The sequence below is a fragment of the Myotis yumanensis genome, unplaced genomic scaffold (genome assembly GCF_028538775.1).
Source record: "Myotis yumanensis isolate MYYU_CA2020_CCGP unplaced genomic scaffold, mMyoYum1.0.hap1 SCAF_15, whole genome shotgun sequence".
NCBI classification, from domain to species: domain Eukaryota; kingdom Metazoa; phylum Chordata; class Mammalia; order Chiroptera; family Vespertilionidae; genus Myotis; species Myotis yumanensis.
Window position 1 is genome coordinate 48,040,746 of NW_027223766.1, and position 15,350 is coordinate 48,056,095.

Here is a 15,350-nt window from a genome sequence, read left to right on the forward strand (position 1 = left end):
GGCATAGGGAATATAGTCAATAACATTGTAATAACTAGGTGTGGGGCCAGGTGGGTACTGGAAATCCCAGGGCGCCCACTGTGTAACGTATGTGATTGTCTAACTACTATGCTGTGCACTTGAAACTAATACAAGATAATATGGAATGTAAACTGTCATGGAAAAAAAACAAGCTGGCCTAGGCGAGGTGTGCCTTTCGCCTGCAAGCTGCCTGTGATATCATTCATTCAGTAAGCATTTACCAAGAGCCTGCCACGCGCCAGGCACCGTGCCCGGCCCTAGAGACCACGCACTGTGTCAGTGGCATACCTGGCCTTGTGCCCACGAAGGCTCCTGTGGGCATGCAGATGTGATGTCAACATAAAAAACATCCAAACCTGTAAAGAATTTTTATATAAGAGCTTGTTTGAGCCAAATTGACTGTATGGGCTGGGGAGCAAGATCTCAAATGCTCTAGAGAACAGCAGTGTTGCAGCTTCTTTTTTTTTTTTTAATATATTTTATTGATTTCAGAGAGGTAAGGAGAGGGGGAGAGAGAAACATCAATGATGAGAGAGAATCATCGATCGGCTGCCTCCTGCACGCCCCCCACTGGGGATTGAGCCTGCAACCCAGGCATGTGCCCTTGGCTGGAATCGAACCCGGGACACCTCAGTCCGCAGGCCGATGCTCTATCCACTGAGCCAAACCAGCTAGGGCTGTTGCAGCTTCTTTTATGCATTGGAATTATGGAGGGGACTTAGGAAGATCGAAGAAAGCAAGGCGGGGATTGGATCACAGGATCCTTAACGACATTACGTGCTTCCTTCAAGGGCCTGACTTCTGGTATTTCCAAGGTGTGTTAACCTAGATCAGCGGTTCTCAACCTGTGGGTCGCGACCCCTTTGGGGGTCGCCTAAGACCATTGGAAAACACATATATAATTACATATTGTTTTTGTGATTAATCACTATGCTTTAATTATGCTCAATTTGTAAAAATGAAATTGGGGTCACCACAACATGAGGAACTGTATTAAAGGGTCACGGCATTAGGAAGGTTGAGAACCGCTGTCCTAGAGGACCACACTGAGCTGGGTTACTGAGACCTGGAATAAGAGATCTCTGACGGGCAGCCGGAGGCCCATTCTACCCCACAGACATGCTTTGCTTCTACGTGTAATTTTTTTCATTAGTTGCCAACACTTTAATTTTCACCTTCCCTGAGAAATTGGAAGCGTGCCACCCCTTGGTCCATCTTGAAGAGCCATAATCAGCAGGTGCAAAGGTTCTCTAGTTTGTCACAGTCCCCACCACTCCCTAGTATTTCCTCGTTTCCAATCCCTGCGGGGCCCCTGGAAGCATCTGCATTTGCAGTCCTTGATCTAAAATGTGTTAGGAGGAGGACAGCCTGACCAGTTTGGCTCAGTGGCTAGAGCGTCAGCCTGCCAACTGAAGGGTCCCAGGTTCGATTCCGGTCAAGGGCATGTACCTTGGTTGCGGGCACATCCCCAGTAGGGAGTGTGCAGGAGGCAGTTGATGGATGTTTCTCTCTCATGGATGTTTTTAACTCTCTATCCCTCTCCCTTCCTCTCTGTAAAAAATCAATAAAATATATTTTTAAAAAATAAAAATAAATGTGTTAGGAGGAGCCCAGCCAGTGTGGTTCAGTGGTTGAGCACTGACCTATGAACCAGGAGGTCATGGTTCCATTCCCGGTCTGGGCACATGCCTGGGTTGCCAGCTTGATCCCCAGTAGGAGGCGTGCATGAGGCAGCCAATCAATGATTCTCTCTCATCACTGATGTTTCTATCTCTCTCTCCCTCCCCCTTCCTCTCTGAAATCAATAAAAATATATTTTAGGGGAAAAAATCTAATATTTTTCCTTCTCAGCTGCTTTAATGTTTGCAGTACGCTAGAAGGGGCGGGGGGCTGGGGGGGAGACAACGTTCTAAATAGATGCATTTTTTTAAAATGCACTCAGACTTGCTTCACTCCCTGCTCATTATCACTCCTAGGAATTAACAATGCCGGATTTTCCTTTCTTCTCTGCTGAGGAGCTTCCCTGGGCTCCTCGCGCTGGGACACATGGCTGGCATTGAAATGCGTGTGCAAACTTCCCTTCCTTTCACATTCCCTGGCTAGCTTGGTTTTTAATCTCACAGCCCTGCTTTCCAAATGAGGTTTCCACGGGAGATGCGTATTTATCATTCTTTCCCCTCGCCTGCCTCCCTCCACAGGCCTCACAGACTTGAAGGGGATTTCAAGTAACAGCCCAGCCGTCCTGGGGGCTGGGGGCTGAGGGCCGAGAGCCGGCTGTGGGGGCCCTGAGTTGGAGCTAGCTTTTTGATCCGTTTCTTCCCATATCAGTCACTGCTGTTATCTGCCCAAGATCAACTCAGTGGGAAACTTTCTGGAAGGTGGGGGCAGAGATATTCAAAGAAGGGGAGGACTGGTGATATGTTACACAAGTCACATATTCTGAATCTCGCTTTTCGTGTCTCTGGGAAGAAGAGAGTTGGGTCAAATTACTCATTCTTTCTGCATTTCTTTTTTCCTACGTATAAAAGTGGCACGATTGTTGGAGAACATGGGGTCGCGAGAATGAATGAGTCTTATTGGTGCCCTCCTGGAGGCAGTCTTCCATGAGGCACTCTTAGAGGCTGTTTACCTGGCGTCCTGACACTGTGGGAGGTACCGGAGCTGCCCTTCCGAAGACCTGCCTCTTCTAAACCTAGCCGCCCTCAGAAAGGAGAGACACCGCAGAGTGTCCCTGGACCAGCAAACCAGGAATGTTCGGCCAATAGACACCATCCACTGACTCCCAACAAGAAGAAAGACCCAGGTTGTCCTATAAAAGGTTCCTTCTAAAGATCAATTCCAGCCCAGCCGGTGTGGCTCAGCGGTGGAGTGTCCACCCAGAACCAAGAGGTCCTTGGTTCAATTCCCGGTCAGGACAAACTGCCGGTTGCTGGCTTGATCCCTAGTAGGGGCTGTGCAGGAGACAGCCGATCAATGATGTTCCTCTCTCATCTATGTTTCTATCTCTCTATCCCTCTCCCTTCCTCTCTCTCTAAACATCAATGAAAACATATTTAAAAAAAAAAATTCCAACAACTATCACTGGGTGGTCAGGGTTAGAAACTCCTTTAGTTTTCTTGGTTCCTTTATTTCTTCTCTTTCCATCTTTGCTTTTACTGTGGATCACTTTGGTTATCTCAAATATTATTTAGTTTTAATCATCTCAGCCGTTTCTTAACTCAGCAAATGTCTATTCTAGGTCAAATGGTTCTTTAAAATTTCTTTAGGAAGGAAGGAAGGAAAGAAGGAAGAGAAGGAGGGAGGGCAGAAGGGAGGGAGGGAGAGAAGGGAAGAAAAAAAGAGAAGTCCCTTGGTTGTGATCTGATTTTCCGTTTCCTCCTTTGTGAAAGGAGGTGGTCCCTACCTTGTTTGGGAGCACAAAACACCCCAAGCTGTGACGTCAAAGTAACACCAGCCTGCCACCAGCTTGCCACCAGCCTGCCTGGTGGAGAATGAGGGCGGTTGAGTCCTGAATCCACAAGCCGGCTATCTCCTGGGGTTCACAAGTCCCCAGCAGGCTGACTTCATCTAGTGTTCCCACCGGAAGATACGGCGCATCTGCCATCTTTAGCCATTTTCAGAAACTACCTTCCCAGGTCAAGCTACACCGACCTTGGTGGTGGGTGGTTGGTTTGGGGGGGGTGTTGTCCTCTTTGTTTTTTGTCCCTGTGGCACCTCCAGCAGAGCAATGCCAAAGGTGCCAAATTCCTGAGGAACCATCCTAAGAGGCCTCTTCCCGGAAGGATCCCCTGTTGCCAAAATTTCCTGAGGAGGAGATACCTCCATGATCAGACACTGTCGGCCACCCTCCTCATCAGTAGTCACACCTACTGAGCTGACTATGGACAGTCCTTCCACTTTTACTTCCACCTGCATTGCCCCGTCTTTTAAGTATAAAAACTTTCTCTTAATTAAAATGGTCCTTCACACTTTTTTTTTTTTCAATGAAATCTCCAATGTTCCTCCCCCATCACTATCAAGATATCTAGCTCTCTACCGCTCACCGGCCCAATTAAAAATAAATAAATATGTAATAATAAGCAAAACCAAATTCCCATCCGGGCCCACGGTGCCTCCCCTCCCCCAATCAATCCCGTGTCTTGCTTTAAAACTTGGGAGTTAGAAGATGGGCTAAAGTTTGCTTCCCTGAGTTAGAAGTCTGGTGGCATCTCCCCCCGCAACCCCCCTCCCGTATGCGGACTCTTTCATTATCTCACGTTTCCCACAAATAGCCTCCGTTCTCCATAGGGCCGTGCTCATTGTCAGTAAGCAGTGATGGGTTCATTTTTACCGCCGCTTCTGTGGTTAAAAACCGCCTCTGGAGCGCTTTTCCCTGCCGGAATCCCTCTTCCTCCCGCCCCTCTGCAGCCTAACTGCAGGAATTCAGAAGAACTGTCTGGAAACTGATGTGAAGGAGCCTTGGGATCCTTCCCCCCACGGTAACCCTTGAGCTCCGGATGCCCCTGCCCCTGCCCCCACCCCAACCCCGCCCCCACTCTACCCCCAGCCCTCGGCGGTCAGCCTGACGCGGTGATCTCAGCGGCCAGTAGAGGGCACACTTACTTTAACTTTCGCAAACCCAACGCCAGGGCAGCCCGGAGTTGGGGGGAGGGAGAGGGGCGGGGTAAATACTTTGCAGCAAAACCGTGACCAGGGATTGGTGGCTCCCTGCGTTTGCGGCAAAGGCCTGGAGGCTGGAGCAGTTTGCAATCCTCAAAGCTGAATGGTGCTGCGCGCCTGATTTGGAGGAAGTTACTACTCACTTAACAATCGAACGCTGAGCTGCAAACTCAATGGCTAATAATTTACCTTGAATACAAACACACCGTACGCGCGACCCCCCCCCCCCCCCGGAATTTTTTTTTTCTGTTTTGGAATGGAAAGGGGGTGGGGTAGGGTGAGAGGTGGAAAAGTTTACTTAAAATGCCTTTGGGGGAAGGACCAGGGACGGGAAGATGATGGCCTTTGTGTTTAATGCCCTAGGACAGTGGTCTGCAAACTCATTAGTCAACAGAGCCAAATATCAACAGTACAAGGATTGAAATTTCTTTTGAGAGCCAAATTTTTAAAACTTAAACTATATAGGTAGGTACATTGTTATTAACTTAATTAGGGTACTCCTAAGGCTTAGGAAGAGCCACACTCAAGGGGCCAAAGAGCCGCATGTGGCTCTCAAGCCGCAGTTTGCCGACCACTGCCCTAGGATAGTGCCAAATCGCAAATTGCAAGCGAATGTGCATTAAATATTAAATACAGATCCATTCAGGCTGAGGACAAATCATATGTCGTGTTGGGCAGCATTCTAGGTCGACGTGTACATGAAATGTACATAGATGTACGCGGGTTATACATACGAACTTTCACCATGGCATGCAGAACAAAAATGTAGGATCACTGAACTAGGAAATTACTCCTGCCTGAAATTCGGCCAATTTTCAATTGGCTCACGCCCCTCTCCCCCCTCCCAGGGAAGTGATACTTGGCTCCTCTCCTTTGATCGGAACCAATGCATTATTTCGTGCATGATCATGATTCCAATAATAAAGGGAAAAGAAGGCTCGGAAAGGAAGTTAAACGTCCGGTTGGTCCAAGGAGGAAAGGGTTAACGGTTTCCCTCACTGGGGTCTCTTCTGATACTCCAGGCAAGGTCTGCGAGCTCGACACCCCCCCCCCCTTCTGGGGGGTCCGGTCTCGCGGCTCTGGCCACCCCTCCCCAATATTCTCCCGTCTGGCGCCTTTGACTTCCCCAAACCTGGGAGCCCCGGACTGGTGCTAACCTGAGCCACGGGCGCCAATGGGATTTTCCTGAAACCTGGCTGCGGAATTGGAACTCCGAGGGGCTCGGGGTGCGGTGGGGAGTACAAGGGGGTTCATTCTGGCGGAAGGCACCCAATAGAGATAGCTCTCCACACAGAAAGCATAACACCCCCCAACAAATGCAATGGGCATTTATTCATAGCGCGCTCTCCAGGCAGACGTGGCAGTGCGCTGCGGGGTTATTTTAATAATCCCGGCATCGTTTTCCTCCCTCTACCTTTTATCGCTTGGCCCCATCAACACTAACACCTCGCACACACTCAGCGCGCGCCCACAAACACCCTTTCTTTCCTCCCCTCTTCAGAGGATTTATTCCAAGGGCTGCCCTTTCCCCAGCCTTAGGGAAGCGCCCGGCCGCCCGGGACGTGCCTGTCGTGGCCGTGGGCACACGGTGTGTTCTCAGCGTCGAGAGCTCAGCTGTTCCGCCTGCGATGATTTCAGCTCGCAGGACGGGTGAGCGGCCTGTCAAACTGTCAAGCAGAGCGCGGCGCCGGAGCAGCCGCAGAGAAAGGCACCGGGTTTGAACGCCGGCGAGAGAAAATGGAAGGCGCGCTCAGTTAATTCATGCAAAGACCTAACTCTATTTACATCCGATCCCTCCGCGCACCAGAGTGCTGGGCTGCAAGGCTGAGTCTCCTCCCCTGCCCTCCTTCTGCACCATCGCCCCTCCCGGATTCCCAAAGCCGGGGGAGAGCGAGAGAAAAAAGATCCTCGCTCCCGAATCCCCGCCCACCGGCCCTTTATAGGCCAGGGTCTGCCCCACCGAGAACCCCCGGGCTGCGCTTCTTGCGGCTGCCGCAGCCTCCGCGGTTCACGGGTCCCGGCCGCCGCCTTCCTCCTTCCCCTGCCCCCTCGGCAAGGGCAGGGCCATTCGAGGCTTGGCGGGAAAAAGGACCGAGGGAGGGGTCGAAATAACCCCATTATAAAAGCCGGCTTATCGGACTCGCTGTAGTAATTCCAGCGAGAGGCAGAGGGAGCGAGCGGGCGGACCAGCCAGAGTGAACCTAGCGAGCCGGGCGAGCAGAGGCGCGCTCCGGGCGCTCAGGGCTGAGATCCGGAGTGAAAGCGGGGCTTCACCTCCGGCCCAGCCTCCTCCTCCCCACCCTGCCCGCCGACCTCTGCCAGAGATCCGCCACCCTCGCCGCATCCACAAAAACTTTGCCCATTGCAGCGGGCGGGCACTTTCCCCTGGAACTTACAACACCCGAGCGAGAGAGAACGCGTCTCTCCAGGAGCGGAGATCTATTTGGGAAGACACTTCTCCGGGCCGCTGCCTACGACCCGCTCCTCCGAAAGGCGCTCCTTGCCCGGTGTTGGAATCTGGATTTCCTTCGGAGAGTGGGAAACCCGGTAAGCCCCCGGATCTATTTGTGTTTTAATTTATTTTTCTACCGCTTTATTGATGTGATGAGTCCAATACCCGAGTTGGGGTGTCTTCTCTCCCATCCCGGTCTTATTGACACTTCTCGGAGTAGTTGTGGGAGGTCGGGGTGGGGTGAGGACCGAAGCAGAACTGGATGGGGTACAGTGAGTTGTCAAGATGGGAGGATGGAAAGCAGAGGGAAAACGGGTGTGCGTTTTTGTGTGTGTGTGTGTTTTTTTAAAGCCTTTGGAGATTTTTGCAAATGGATATTGACGCAGAGCCCAGCGGGCTGAGCATTCCTGCTTTATTGCATTAATTGCTTTGGTTTTGGGGGTGTGTGGGGGGGAAGCTATGCTTCGTGGTGAGCCCTTTGCATCTCGAGCTCCTTGGAGCAAGGATTACTGTCCTTATGTGTGATCGAGAGAGCGCCGCAGCTGCTGACTTTTCTTCGTCTCCGAAAGGGCATTTAAATTTCAGCCTTTTTTTTTTTTTACTGCATTTCTGACAGCCGGAGACACGGCGGCGCGTCCCGCCCGCCGATTCCCCCGGCGTTTCCAATTCGTCCCCTGCTCCTTCTCATAAGTTGGCATTTTGGCTTCTAAAAAGAATAATAAGATTAAATATCTCGGCGTACCAGGGTGTCCGACGTGGTGTTGGGGAGGCGCGGGAGGAAGAGAGGGAAGGCTGGGGCAGGGATGTGTCCGATTCTCCTGCATTCATTGACTTAGGAAAACCAGGGCAAACCTCCGCACCCAGCCTTGGCTCCCCGGCCGCCTCGGGGTCCCCGCGCCCCCGAGATGCGGAGGGACTGCCAGGAGCCGGGCTTTTTCCGAACAGCTGCTACCCTAGGCGGCCGAAGGGAAGGGCGCCCCCGCTCCGGGCGCAGAATCGCAGCAGGGTCTCTGGCGCAGTTGCGCTGCCGTATTGGGCGTTGAAGGGAGGCGCCTCTGTTATTCTCTAATGCACCCCTTTTATTTATGGGGGGGCCCGGGGGTGTTAAAGCCCGCGGCGGAGCTCGCCGCACCAGCCGGCGAGGGAAAAGAAGAAAAGCTGGCAAAGAAGGGAGGGAGGGCGCGCTGGGGGTGGGGATGGCGGAGGAGGAGAGGGAGGCAGGGAGGGGCGGAGGCACCCGCGGGGGAAGGGGCGCCGCCGCTCCCGCCGCAGCGCTGCTCGCCTTCTCCTCCAGGTGCGGCAAAACTTTTCGGTTTGGCGGATGGCGTTCCCCGCCGCCGCCTCCCCTGGGCTCTTCCCGAGGCCAGAGCCCATTTCCATCGCTCCAGCCGCGGGGCTGAATCCCAGGCTTTGCGCTCCGGCTCCTGGGGAACAAAAGTCCCCCTGGTGCTCCGCAGCTGGCTCACCAAATATGTGTCCGAGATAGGGGGGCTCCCGGAGGGGGCGAAAGGGGGCTCCTGGGGTCCCCGCCCCGGCAGCCACTGGCCCATTTGGGGGGATAGCGCTGGAAGGGGAGTGGTTCATGATTGGGGCGCGCGCTGCGCCGGGGTGAGGCACCAGCCTAGACGCCCCCTTAACTCAAGATCGCCCCCCTTTGTGTGCCCCCTGTAGCAGGCTGCCGCGATGCCCCTCAACGTCAGCTTCGCCAACAGGAACTATGACCTCGACTACGACTCGATGCAGCCCTATTTCTTCTGCGACGAGGAAGAGAACTTCTACCACCAGCAGCAGCAGAGCGAGCTGCAGCCGCCGGCGCCCAGCGAGGATATCTGGAAGAAATTCGAGCTGCTGCCCACCCCGCCCCTGTCGCCCAGCCGCCGCTCCGGACTCTGCTCGCCCTCCTACGTCGCGTTCGCGTCCTTCTCCCCCCGGGACGTGGACGATGGCGGCGGCGGCAGCTTCTCCACCGCCGACCAGTTGGAGATGGTGACCGAGCTGCTGGGAGGCGACATGGTGAACCAGAGCTTCATCTGCGACCCGGACGACGAGACCTTCATCAAAAACATCATCATCCAGGACTGTATGTGGAGCGGCTTCTCGGCCGCCGCCAAGCTGGTCTCAGAGAAGCTGGCCTCCTACCAGGCTGCGCGCAAAGACGGCGGCAGCCGGAGCCCCGCCCGAGGGCAGGGCGCCTGCTCCACCTCCAGCCTGTACCTGCAGGACCTGAGCGCCGCCGCCTCCGAGTGCATCGACCCCTCCGTGGTCTTCCCCTACCCGCTCAACGACAGCAGCTCGCCCAAGCCCTGCGCCTCCCCGGACTCCTCCGCCTTCTCCCCGTCCTCGGACTCTCTGCTCTCCTCTACCGACTCCTCCCCACGGGCCAGCCCAGAGCCCCTGGCACTCCACGAGGAGACACCACCCACCACCAGCAGCGACTCTGGTAAGTGGGAGCCCGGCCTGCCTGACAAAGGGGGCGTCTGGCTATCTTTCGCCTTCTCGTTGGCAGCTCAGGCAGCTCAGGCAGCTGGCCGCTTCAGCTGACGCTGTCCCTTCTCTTTCCTTCTATTCGGGAAAGAAATGGCAGGTCTGGAAGCATCTGGGAGCTCCATCATCCCCAAACACTGGGCTTTCCTGTTCCCTCCCATCCCTTCCCCTAAGACCGCCCTAGTGGCCAGCCCCTCCTTTCCCTCCCACCCCTCAGGAATTTCATTGGGATTTTAAATCTTCCTGGTTTATCTTGCAACTCAATCCACTCCCTCTTACCTTTCTTAAGCATTTTAATTGCCCTAGGGGGAAGGGGGAAGTGTGAATGAGATTAAGAGGATTGATGTCTTTGAGAGGGAAAGAATTGCCTCCCTCTTCCTTTCTGAGAAGTGTTGGAATTTAATGGACTGCAGATCTAGGAAGAGGGGCTGTGGGCAGGGCGGCAGGGGGGCAGTCTCCCTCCCACCTGGGGCTTCGAAGGAGTGAAAGTGCCTCAGGGCGAATGAGCTGAGAATTTAGGATCTTTTCAGCCTCTTTTTTGAACATTTAAAAGCAGCTCCTTTCCCCAAATTGAACTTTCTTCCTTCCCCCATCCCCTAGGGCTTTTGGCAAAGCTGCAAGATTTTTTTTTCTTTTCGCACTTCCAGTAAAATAGGGAGTTGCTAAATTCATAGCAAGAGATTTGCAGCTCTCCTTTGCAGCATGGGTTCTTGGTAAAGTCCCTTAAAAATAGGAGGTGCTTGGGAATGTGCTTTGCTCTGGGTGTGTCCAAAGCCTCATTAAGTCTTAGGTAAGAATTGGCACCCATGTGGGATCCTGGTAAATGGTAATTTTCTTACCTGTGCCATAAACCCAGCTGTCATTCTGCCTTCGTGGGAGGAAGAGCAGGGATGATCGGCTAGTTTGTTCTCTGGGGATAACTTTGGTCCTTCCTCATATAATAATGCCTTATATTTCCATAGCGTTCATTGAACGTAGCCATTGGTTAAGGAAGGCCGTGTTGTCGCTAACCAGGTGATTTCTCTTTCCTTTCTGACAGAGGAAGAACAAGAGGATGAGGAAGAAATTGATGTTGTTTCTGTGGAAAAGAGGCAGCCCTCCGCCAGAAGGTCAGAATCAGGGTCACCCTCTTCGGGAAGTCACAGCAAACCGCCTCACAGCCCGCTGGTCCTTAAGAGATGCCACGTGTCCACCCATCAGCACAATTACGCGGCGCCCCCCGTCACCAGGAAGGACTATCCCCCCGCCAAGCGGGCTAAGTTGGACAGTGGCCGCGTCCTGAAACAGATCAGCAACAACCGCAAATGTGCCAGCCCCAGGTCCTCGGACACGGAGGAGAACGACAAGAGGCGGACACACAACGTCCTGGAGCGCCAGCGGAGGAATGAGCTGAAACGCAGCTTCTTTGCCCTGCGCGACCAGATCCCCGAGTTGGAAAACAACGAAAAGGCCCCCAAGGTCGTTATCCTTAAAAAAGCCACCGCCTACATCCTGGCCATCCAAGGGGAGGAGCACAAGCTCCTTTCGGAAAAGGACTCCTTGCGGAAACGACGGGAACAGTTGAAACACAAACTCGAACAGCTACGGAACTCTTGTGCATAAAACTTGACCTAGGGGCGGGAGGAACTGGAATCCCTCGTGGCTTCCCCGCTGTGACGGAGGGAAAGTACATACGGGAGAAGGTTCCTCCTGGCATCGCTGAAGAGTTCATCAGACACGAACTTGTTGCAACTGCATGGTCAAGTGCAAACCGCACAACCGTGGCCGGGTCTTCAGTCTGACAGATTCAGCCATCATGTAAACTGCCTCAAATGAACTTTGGGCATAAAATAACATTTTTTATGCTTGCCATCCTTCCCGCCCCCCTCCTTTAACAAATTTGTATTTAAAAGAATTTTTTTTTTAATCTCAATTGGGTTTACCCAATTTTGCCGTGTAAATAGCTTTAATAAGAACTTTATAGCAATTATACAAAATCTGAATGTATGATAATCCATAATTTTTTTTATTTAAATACATGTTTCTTTTTAAAGTTGATTTTTTTTTATTGTTTTTAGAAAAAATAAAATGCCTGGCAAATATAATTGAGCCAGATCTTAAAGTTTGTGAGTGTTTTGTTTCTTGTTTTCTTCCTTCTCTTGTTCATCAATGACCATTGAACAGTTTGGCCCTTAAGGGAGAGAGCTTACAAAGATGGGAAAAGACATTATTCAGGAAAGGACAAGGGCTTTGTTAAATGGGTCTGGGGTCTTAAAGCAGTGGTTCTCAACCTTCCTAATGCCGCGACCCTTTAATACAGTTCCTCATGTTGTGGTGACCCCCAATTTTATTGTTACAAATTGAACATAAATAAAGCATAGTGATTAATCACAAAAACAATATGCTATCTAATAATAGACAAACATGGTAGTTGACCATACCTTCGCTATGCCTCCCATTGGCTAATCAGCGAGATAGGCAAATTAACTGCCAACAAAGATGGCGGTTAATTTGCATACGTAGGCACAAAGCAGCAGAGTGGAGACTGAAGGCGGCTCAGGCCAGAGCAGCAAAGGCTTGAAGGCAGCTCCGGCCAGAGCGAAGGCCTGGGTCCCGGGTGCCGGAGGAAAACCGGTGCCGGCAGCCAGGGGGAGGGAAGGCCTATTGCATGAATCTTTTCTTTTCATGCAACAGGCCTCTAGTGTAATTATAAAACACATATATGACACATATAAAACACGATGGTCTTAGGTGACCCCTGTGAAAGGGTCGTTTGACCCCCACAGGAGTCGTGACCCACAGGTTGAGAACCGCTGCCTTAAGGTCTTTAACTTACCAGGGTTATGAGATGCTTCCTGAGATGGGTGATAAGGGCCAGAGTTGATACTTGAAAGAATGAAAGGGCAGTAAGCTGGTGAGCCAGTGATCGGGTTAGGGGCCAAGGGGTGAGATGAAAGATAACAGTAAGTATACAAGGGGTGAGGTAAGGACTGGGGGTTGGGAGGAAGATCAGGAAGAAACCCTATTAACTTTGATTAACCCATGCCATTCCCCTGTTCCATTCAAGCCCAGTGGAAGGGGGAAGAGGATAGAAACCAAATTTTGCTGCTTGCCTACTACTACCAGGTGCCAGGCCCTCTACATGGATTATCTCAAGCCCCAGAGGAGCTCTGGGAGGCATGTTATTAACCTTCATTTTACAAGCATGGAAATAATAGAAGCTCAGGGAGGCTAGGTAACTTCTCTGTGGCCACACAGGCAAAAAAAAAGGCAGCACCCAAGTCCCTTTCAACACTTCGCTGGCTCCTTAGCTCATCCTAAAGTGCTGAGACCAAAAATGCTTGTAGCCCTGGCTAGTTTGGCTCAGTCCTCAGGGTCGACCTGCGGACTGAAGGGTTCCAGGTTCAATTCCGGTCAAGGGCACATGCCCGGGTTGTGGGCTCAATCCCCAGTGGGAGGGCGGGGGGGCGTGCAGGAGGCAGCCCATCAATGATTCTCTCTCATCATTGATGTTTCTATCTCCCTTCCCCGTTCTCTCTCAAATCAATACAAATAAATAAATAAATAAATCCTTCTAAAGAAATGCTTGTGGTTGGCAGCCAGGTGGACTGTTAAGTAATAACTAAACTTAACTACTTGTGTGCCAGGCATTCTTCTAAGCATTTTCCTCATACAACTCCACAGCAACTCTGTGAAGGAGGTACTGCTGATTTCCCTATGAGAAGGGGAAACTGAGGCACGGGAAGACCACCCCCCCCCCCATCTGTGTTGCAAAGTCCCACCAATAATGAAGAGTAGAGCTGCCGGGATTCAAACCCAGACGGTCCACTCAAACTCTCCAAGAGGCCAGAAGGAATACATGGGCCACACATGAGAACAGGAGTCACCAATCGAATCGATTCTGTCTTCAATTTCAACATGCAGACCCTGTCAGACATCAGCTCCCCATTTTTTTGTTTGTTTTATTTTGCTATCCATTGTTTAATTTTCCCTTCAGCGTGGAGAAGTCCAGAACTCAGTCCCTCCTAACGTAGGCATTTGTTAAGTGAGATTCACCAGTTGCCTCGGGGAAGCATTGCTACTGTTCAGGTGTAGCATTGCTACTGTTCAGGTCATAAAATAAAATATAATTGCTCTTCGTCGTGTGAGTCATTATTTTGGAAATGATAGACTCCCAACCTCTTTCACACATGGATAATCATGACACATGCTCGTCACTGGAACATGAAAAGACACTTCTGACTGTAGATATTATTAATTATAAGCCTTTGAATACCCACAGCCCAAACCAGAAACTTGAATGTTGGCCACATACCAGTAGGTAAATGGGAGCTACTATCGCCGTTCTAATTATCTCATTGTCTTGGCCTCAGAGGAATCTTCAGATTCCTGTCCTCTTTGGGATTTTAATCCACCACCACCCATTAATCAATAGCTAATTACCGTCTTTGGCTCTGACCCCTACAATAATTTAATCTAGCCCTTAATGTCTTTTTCTTGATCTTTTATTTCAGGTTCTCACTGCTGCAAGCTGTCACACCCTGTGTCCTCAATTCAAAGGGAGATAGAATCCACAGAAGCTGAGTAGTTCAAAATACGGTGGGGGGCGACCTTACATGGTTCACTCTGCCCCTTTGTGGCTGGACAGTGGCCCTGGAGTGACTCACTTGGGCTCCCAGGTGAGTTGAGGGAGAAGGTGTGAGTATGAATCACTAAATCCGGGCAAGCCCAGGGGCCAGCAGAGATTGCTCCTCAGTAGGAAAACACTCTCCCTTCCAAAGGGCCTGGAAACAAGTTCAGGGATGCAGAGCTGGGCTGCGGGGGCGGGAGGGGAGCTATGGCTCACATCCTAGGTTTAGGAAGTCGGAACGGTTTTTATGGCTGATCTTGACCCTGACACAAACTGGCTTATCTAGAGAGTCCCCAAGGGTCTATGCCATTGTGGGATCTATTTTATAGATTAAACAAATGATCAAGCATTGGTGATGGAAGGGAGGAGCTTGCAATGTGGTTGGAATACACCAGAAGGAATAAGCTAATGCTGACTATGGCTTTTACCCAGGACACTGTGCAGGAATTAATGGCCATCCCATGGGATTCCCAGCGTGGTTTTGTTTAGGGATAAAATGTGTAAAGAGGAAGGAAGTGGGTTTTTTGTTGTTGTTGTTGTTAATCCTCACCCAAGGATATTTTCCCATTGATTTTTAGAGAGTGGAAGGGAGAGGTAGAGAGGGAGAGGTAGAGAGGGAGAGGGAGAGGGAGAGGGAGAGGGAGAGGGAGAAAGAAAGAGAAACATGGATGTGAGAGAGAGACACATCAGTTGGTTGCTTCCCTTAACTCACCTTGACCAGGGCCAAGGATCGAGTCTGCAACCCAGGTACATGCCCTTGACAGGAATCAAACCCAGGACCCTTCAGTCCGCAGGCCAATGCTCTATCCACTGAGCCAAACCAGTTAGAACAGAAGTGTTATTTTATGCTTCCATTTGGAAGCAATGAAGGAGATCCAGATTAATCAAATTTTTAAATGAACAAAGTTTCCACAATTCGGGTCTAATACTTTGGCCTCACAGCTGGGATATGTAAGTAGAGTTACACATCACTGCTGGTCTTTAGGACAAATTGGCACAGAGCTTGGGAAAGAGGACAAAAAAAGTTGTGTTTGGGGGTTTTCTGTGGTTTGTTTGTAATAGCCAATGACTGGCTCAGTCTAGGATAATTTTTTAGTGCACCCACTAAGGACTCTCGAAGCATTT

At 51.3% G+C, this 15,350-nt stretch overlaps 1 protein-coding gene across 1 annotated transcript; it reads left to right on the forward strand.

Annotated features, from left to right (window-relative positions):
• The first annotated feature begins 7,143 nt into the window (after positions 1-7,143).
• MYC (MYC proto-oncogene, bHLH transcription factor) lies at positions 7,144-11,720 on the forward strand. The gene is made up of 3 exons (XM_070392319.1): positions 7,144-7,227; positions 8,804-9,572; positions 10,656-11,720. Exons 2-3 carry the CDS (start codon positions 8,816-8,818, stop codon positions 11,216-11,218), a joined length of 1,320 nt encoding a protein of 439 aa, XP_070248420.1. The 5' UTR covers positions 7,144-7,227; positions 8,804-8,815; the 3' UTR covers positions 11,219-11,720.
• The last annotated feature ends 3,630 nt before the right edge of the window (positions 11,721-15,350 follow it).

Excerpts from the sequence above, each read along its gene's own strand:
- MYC (XM_070392319.1), top strand. The coding sequence starts at position 8,816 with ATGCCCCTCAACGTCAGCTTCGCCAACAGGAACTATGACCTCGACTAC. Across the intron at positions 9,573-10,655 it reads CACCACCAGCAGCGACTCTG|AGGAAGAACAAGAGGATGAG; the intron begins GTAAGTGGGAGC and ends CCTTTCTGACAG.